Raw genomic sequence first — 7,465 nt, forward strand, 5'->3', positions numbered from 1 at the left:
AAAAAGAACATAGACATGTACATACATATACATCAATATGTATAACCAGATCACCTTGCTGTACACCTGAAACTAACACAATATTGTAAATCAACTATACTTCCATTAAAAAAAATTCAAAATAAAACATTTTCTTGGGCCCCTATTGTGGGCCCTCACCATGGCCTAACGGATAAAGCAACCCTGTTGAGCGCTCACACTGTTCTAGGAGTTGCAGCCGTGAACAAAACACATTACTTGTCTTCATGGAGCTTACATTTTAGTAAGAAGCAGATAATAAACACAAGAAGTACATTCAGCTTTCGAGTCGGTTGTAACTGTTAAGGAGAAAAGGCAGATAAGGAGAATAAGGAGTGTTGAGAGGGGGCGGCAATTTAAATAGAACGGAAAGGGAAGGCTTCACTGGGAAAGTCTTGAACAAAGACATGAGGAAAGCCTGGAATGAACCAGGTGTGTATCTGGTAGTAGCACTGCTAAAGATGAGGAATCAGCACCAATAACAAATCCCAACCGCAAGGGTCCCTAACGCGTCGCTCTCGGAGTTACGCATTCCCGAAGCCTATAAGCGAGGCCGAAGAAGATCACTGGAAACCAGTGCCTGCCGCTGCAATCTCCATTTTGCTTCCTGGCACCAGGTGGGAGGAGTTTATTCCTCGGTCCCATACGTTTTCCGTGCGTCAGGCTAGGTGCCGGTTTTCTTCACTTCAGAGGGATGGCCCCCGGGTTCCGCTGGCGCGGGAGAGGAGCAACGCGGGCCAGCCCAGGTGGGAGGAACTGAAGCTTCCAGCGATGCCCTCACTCAAGATGGCGGCGCAAGGCTCGCGCTTGGTCCCGTCAGGCGGCGCGCGTGCTTAGGCTGCATTTGCGGCCAAGCTCTAGGGAAGGGGGCGGGTCCACAGAGGTAGAGAGACGCTCGCCCTGCGGCCCGGTCAGGACTCTTCGTCGCCGCGGCTCCCGCTGCTGTCACCGTCACCACTCCCGGATTGTGGAGGGGAAGATGGAATCGGTCACCATCGCTACCGACAGCGGGGACCGGCCGGGGGTCCCGGCGGGCTCAGGCCTGTCGGCTTCCCAGCGTCGGGCCGAGCTGCGGCGGAGAAAGCTGCTCATGAACTCGGAACAGCGCATCAACCGAATCATGGGCTTTCACAGGCCGGGGAGCGGCGCCGGTGAGAACCTCCGTTTCCCCACAGTCTCCTGCCCATCCCTTTTGAGTCTTCGGGATCATTCTTCCTTTCCCTCCTCCACCCTGCTGACCTTTTTGACCAAACCCTGCTCTCTGACCTCCCCTCTGGCCCCATCCCTTTGATGATATCCTCAGTTCTCACTTCTTAACCCCACGACGTTTCTAGTCTCTTGCCTCAGTTTTCCGGGGGCTCCGCCCTTAGGTTGTCCCCACCTCCGCCGCCGGCTGCGAAACTCTCGCTCCTGAGACCCTGTGCCGTGGTGCCCTCTGCCCAGTTACCCTGAGACGGCCCCCTTCCTCCTTCCCCACTCCCTCGCCTCTCTTGAAGGGCGCACATTTTATCCCCAGACTGCTCTGTCTATTGTGCCCGTCGGGAAGATTGCCTGCCTTTATTTCCTTTACAAATGCTTTCCCTTCCAGTGCCTTCCCTGGCTTGTACCTTCTTTTGCCTTTGGCTGTAATTCTGTCGGCCTGCATGAGCTTGTCTTTACTGAACTGCCCCCTGGTTCTTCTTACGTGGATCAGAGACTCTTACGGTCAAATCCTAGTGTCTGTGTTCGGTGCTCTCCACACTGTCATCTACAGGCCTTCTTAAACAGGTGAAAAAAATTGGAGGGACCATTTTTTAGAAACCCAACAAGTGGGACATGCCCGTCTGAGGCCTTATCTCCTAGTGTGCTGAGATTGATGTGAGTGATGTCGGGAACTGCATTTAACACTGAAGAGAGTTCCTTATTTCTCCCCCAATGACATGTACAATGAGTTTCTTAAAATTTTTTTTCATGTGAATATTTACACTCAGTATGAGCTAGTGTTCTCTAAATTACCATTGAGCGTTGCCTTTAATATTTGGCCTTTAGTCACTGATTGCACGTTCCTTAGATCCTTGTGACTTCTGCTCTGTGGGGCTTTAGATACATAGCTCTGAACTTTTAGACAGTTAACAGGTTTGCGACTGAAAACTGCCAAGAGAGGTAAGAGCCCTATTTCAAATTCTAGAACAATCATTAGAAGACACATTTTCCCCTTTAATGATTAGTAGTAGAATATTTATTCTTTCCCAAAACGTCTACTTTGTTATTTTGCTTTGAAATTTTTATTTTATCTGTCATTAAAGGTTTTTTTTTCCCTTTGTTTTGTTTTAAACCAGAACAGCATCCTAAAACTGCTTAAATACCTGCTAATCGCTGCCAGATTACAGTAGAAGGATTACGTAAACCGTAGCTGTAGTATATGCCACACCCTATGCTGACAGGACTCTGGATTCAGAAATGTAATATTAAAAATACAGATTTTAAAAAATCTCCACCCCTAACTGTCTTTCCCAATTTGTCTAATAGCGTTATCTTCTACCCCCAAAGTTTGGGGTATATCCTCTGAAGGAATACTCTTTTTGACATTTTGAGTGTGTAGAGGAAGGAACTAGTTTGTCTCATGAAGAATCAGTATTAATTAAATTCAGAGGCTGTGAAGTTCTAGCTCTAGTGGCATATTTTTAAATACTAATAAGAAAGGTGTTTGCCAGTATGTAATACTTAAGGCTTCTAAATTTCTTTTCTCAGAAGAAGAAAGTCAAACAAAATCAAAGCAGCAGGACAGTGATAAACTGAACTCCCTCACCATTCCTTCAGTTTCAAAGCGAGTAGTGCTGGGTGATTCGGTCAGTACAGGAACAACTGACCAGCAGAGTGGTGTGGCCGAGGTAAAGGGAACTCAGCTGGGAGACAAATTGGACTCTTTCATTAAACCTCCGGAGTGCAGTCTCGATGTAAGCCTTGAGCTCCGGCAGCGCAACAGAGGAGACCTGACAGCAGACACTGTCCAGAGGGGTTCTCGCCATGGCCTAGAACAGTACCTCTCCAGATTTGAAGAAGCAATGAAGCTAAGGAAACAGTTGATTAGTGAAAAACCCAACCAAGAGGATGGAAATACAACTGAAGAATTTGACTCTTTTCGAATATTTAGATTGGTGGGATGTGCTCTTCTTGCCTTTGGAGTCAGAGCTTTTGTTTGCAAATATTTGGTAAGAAACAGTGGAAAATGCAAATTGATGATAATAATGAGTGCTTTTGTAAGATTCATTGCCAACAGTAACTTAATATTTACCAGATTCGTGTGGATGTTTGGAGATGTGTTATAAACTGCTATTCGCCTTAGGTATAGAATGAGGTGTTCTGGTTAAATACAGAGCCTGATAATAATTGCTAAAATCTTTCTACATGCTAAGTAACGTTCTAAGTGCTTTACATATATTAATTCATTTAACCTCATCCTTATGAACCAGGTATCATTTTTTTTAACATCTTTATTGGAGTATAATTGCTTTATAATGGTGTGTTAGTTTCTGCTGTATAGCAAAGTGAATCAGCTATACATATACATATATCCCCATATCTCCTCCCTCTTGCGTCTCCCTCCCACCCTCCCTATCCCACCCCTCTAGGTGGTCACAGAGCACCGAGCTGATCTCCCTGTGCTATGCGGCTGCTTCCCACTAGCTATCTGTTTTACATTTGGTAGTATATATAAGTCCATGCCACTCTCTCACTTCGTCCTAGCTTACCCTTCCCCCTCCCCGTGTCCTCAAGTCCATTCTCTATGTCTGCGTCTTTTTTCCTGTCCTGCCCCGAGTGAACCAGGTATCATTTGAATCTGTTTTATAAATGAGGGAATGAAGACTCAGAGAGGTGAAATCATTTGTCCAGGGTCACACTACTAAGTGACAGCTGGGATTAAACCCAGGCACTTTGATTCCAAAACCAAAGGGTAAATTACCTATATATACTATATATTAATCACCACTTTTCAAATTTGAAATATTAAAATGCAGTTCCTATGGTCCTGAATGTGATGTAATTTTTTTATGGTTCAGAAGGCATTCTGCATTTTATAGTGTAGTATTATCATAGGAGCAGTTCATTTTTTTTTTTTTTTAAATTTTTATTTATTTATTTATTTATTTGTGGCTGTGTTGGGTCTTCGTTTCTGTGCGAGGGCTTTCTCCAGTTGTGGCAAGCGGGGGCCACTCGTCATCGCGGTGCGCGGGCCTCTCACTATCGTGGCCTCTCTTGTTGGGGAGCACAGGCTCCAGACGCGCAGGCTCAGTAATTGTGGCTCACGGGCCCAGCCGCTCCGCGGCATGCGGGATCCTCCCAGACCAGGGCTCGAACCCGCGTCCCCCGCATCGGCAGGCAGACTCTCAACCACTGCGCCACCAGGGAAGCCCCAGCAGTTCATTTTTGTTGTACCTTCATATGCCATGGCTGTTCAGTGAAAGTTGGGATTTTTTGGTCCTTTTGTTTCATAGTATGTGGAGGAAAGAAGAAAAGCATAACAGTGTCTTGCTCTTTGAGGTATTTCCATTCAGTAGACATTTTAAGAATACCTACCAAGTACCAGCCACATAAGTAAATTTTCAGATAATTAAGGTTTATGTTATTAAGAAAAAAAGGGTTTTTTTTAATTATTATTTTTTAAATTTATTTATTTTATGTATTTATTTTTGGCTGCATTGGGTCTTCGTTGCTGCACACGGGCTTTCTCTAGTTAGGGCGATCGGGGGCTACTCTTCATTGCGGTGCTTGGGCTTCTCATTGTGGTGGCTTCTCTTGCTGCGGAACACAAGCTCCAGGCACGCGGACTTCACTAATTGTGGCATGCAGGCTCAGTAGTTGTGGCTCGCGGGCTCTAGAGCACAGGCTCAGTAGTTGTGGTGCATAGGCTTAGTTGCTCCGCGGCATGTGGGATCTTCCCAGACCAGAGCTCGAACCCGTGTCCCCTGCATTGGCAGGTGGATTCTTAACCACTGTGCCCCCAGGGAAGCCCAGAAAAAACGTCTTTAAAAGCCTATTTTTTTAATGGAAATTCTCATCTTTTTTTAAAAAAATTAATTTATTTATTTTTGCCTGCATTGGGTCTTTGTTGCTGCACGTAGCCTTTCTCTAGTTGCGGCAAGTGGGGGCTATTCTTCTTTGTGGTGTGCATGCTTCTCATTGCGGTGGCTTCTCTTGTTATGGAGCATGGGCTCTAGGCACGTGGGCTTCAATAGTTGTGGCATGTGGGCTCAGTAGTTGTGGCTCACGGGCTCAGTAGTTGTGGCACACAGGCTTGGTTGCTCCACGGCATGTGAGATCTTCCCGGACCAAGGCTCAAACCCGTGTCCCCTGTGTTGGCAGGCGGATTCTTAACCACTGTGCCACCAACAAATTCCCTAAAAGTCTATTTTTATGCCAGTTTTTTCTTAAAGAGAATCTGTTGAACAGATTCGATATTTTTTTTTCCTGATGATAAATTAGCATCATAGCTTTCAGCATTTAGTGAGATGTATAGCTACTTTTTTTGTCTTATCTAAGGGGCTCTGTACTTCCATGCTTTTAAAATTATGTCCTATTTTTGTGCCTCATTTTGTGTGAGGTTTTTTGGCTTTCTGGGCTTTTTTTGTTGTTGTTGTCAGATTTTCAGCTATTAATCACTGCTCTCACTATTTTTCCATCTAGTAATATTTGCTCCTTCACTCCCTATTTTAACTTTAGAAATAAATGTAAATTAGGTATTATTTTGATCTTTTCTGTTTTTTTGTGTGAGAAGTGAGATAACCAAGCCATTTTATCTGTAATAAAAACACCTCGGGGGGCTTCCCTGGTGGCGCAGTGGTTGAGAATCTGCCTGCCAATGCGGGGGACGCAGGTTCGAGCCCTGGTCTGGGAGGATCCCGCATGCCGCGGAGCAACTAGGCCCGTGAGCCACAACTACTGAGCCTGCGCATCTGGAGCCTGTGCTCCGCAGCAAGGGGGGCCGCGATGGTGAGAGGCCCGCGCGCCGCGATGAAGAGTGGCCCCCGCTTGCCGCAACTAGAGGAAGCCCTCGCACAGAAACGAAGACCCAACACAGCCAAAATAAATAAATAAATAAATAATAATTAAAGGTGCTAATAATTAAAAAAAAAAAAAAAAAACACCTCGGGCTTCCCTGGTGGCGCAGTGGTTGAGAATCTGCCTGCCAATGCAGGGGACACGGGTTCGAGCCCTGGTCTGGGAAGATCCCACATGCCGCGGGGCAACAGGGCCCGTGAGCCACAACTACTGAGCCTGCGCACCTGGAGCCTGTGCTCCGCAACAAGAGAGGCCGTGACAGTGAGAGGCCCACGCACCACGATGAAGAGTGGCCCCCGCTCACAGCAACTAGAGAAAGCCCTCGCACAGAAACGAAGACCCAACACAGCCAAAAATAAATAAATAAAAATAAATAAATTTATTAAAAAAAAAAACAAACACCTCGTCATTTGAGGGCCAGAGATGAATTCATTTCTTGCCCCGAAGTGTGAGTGAGGTATGTATGGCATCTCTTTTGCGTATTGAGCGTTTTAGGTATGCTTTCAAATTGTCAGTTAATTACCTCTAGTTGAGAGAGATGTTACTGCACGATGATTATACATCAAATCACCGCTGAGAAGTTACCTTTTAAATTATTTAAAAGGTAAGTTTTTAAGAGAGAGGGAATTTTGGGGGATGTTGAAAGAATGTGACTTGACTTGAGAAACATGTTTTATGTTAAGGAAATCAAATCTCTTTATTTTTGTCACTCATTTGCAGAAACAAGAATCCTTTCAGCTACTAAAATTAAATATTTTATTACAGTTTTTTTGCTTGGAATTTTATAACTGCTGTTAGTTTGATTTATTGTGATTTGAACGATTATGTTGGAAATATGTAACTTTATCTTCTGTCTTCACAGTCCATATTTGCTCCATTTCTTACTTTACAACTCGCATACATGGGACTATACAAATATTTTCTAAGGTAAATTAAATTTTTTTCTGAATTATGGTGATATATTTAGATTAACAACTAGATGATTTTAAGAACTTAAAAAAAATTACTTATACTTATGGTCTGAATCAGTGCTATTCAAAGAGTGATTGGCTCACAAGTGCAGATCTTCAAACTATTTGTTTCTGTTTGTAATAAGTTCAGTTCAGAAAGTAAGTAATTAGAAACTTGTATAGCAATATGACATTGCCATAACATTTTTGTCGTATTTTACAAAATGTTGGTCCACCATGGAATAGGGGAAAAGCCTCATGACAGAGTCTGAATAGTACTTGTCTAAGAAAGTGTTCAACTTAATTACTTAGTAAATTTAGTAATATATTTTGTTTTTAACAAAGGAAGTTATTTTAAAAATGGGTTCAGTTATCTTACTGTGCTCCTTACTGAACACTCAATGACAGTGCACTTTATCTTTAATGTCAAGGGTCTGATATTTGTAAGAAATATTTGG

General features: G+C 43.9%; 1 protein-coding gene across 1 annotated transcript; it reads left to right on the forward strand.

Moving 5' to 3' along the window:
- Positions 1–834: 834 nt before the first annotated feature.
- Positions 835–6,988, forward strand: CAMLG (calcium modulating ligand). Its single transcript, XM_057540395.1, has 3 exons — positions 835–1,169; positions 2,749–3,209; positions 6,920–6,988. Exons 1-3 carry the CDS (start codon positions 998–1,000, stop codon positions 6,986–6,988), a joined length of 702 nt encoding a protein of 233 aa, XP_057396378.1. The 5' UTR covers positions 835–997.
- Positions 6,989–7,465: the final 477 nt, after the last annotated feature.

The sequence above is a fragment of the Balaenoptera acutorostrata genome, chromosome 2, assembly GCF_949987535.1.
Source record: "Balaenoptera acutorostrata chromosome 2, mBalAcu1.1, whole genome shotgun sequence".
NCBI lineage: Eukaryota > Metazoa > Chordata > Mammalia > Artiodactyla > Balaenopteridae > Balaenoptera > Balaenoptera acutorostrata.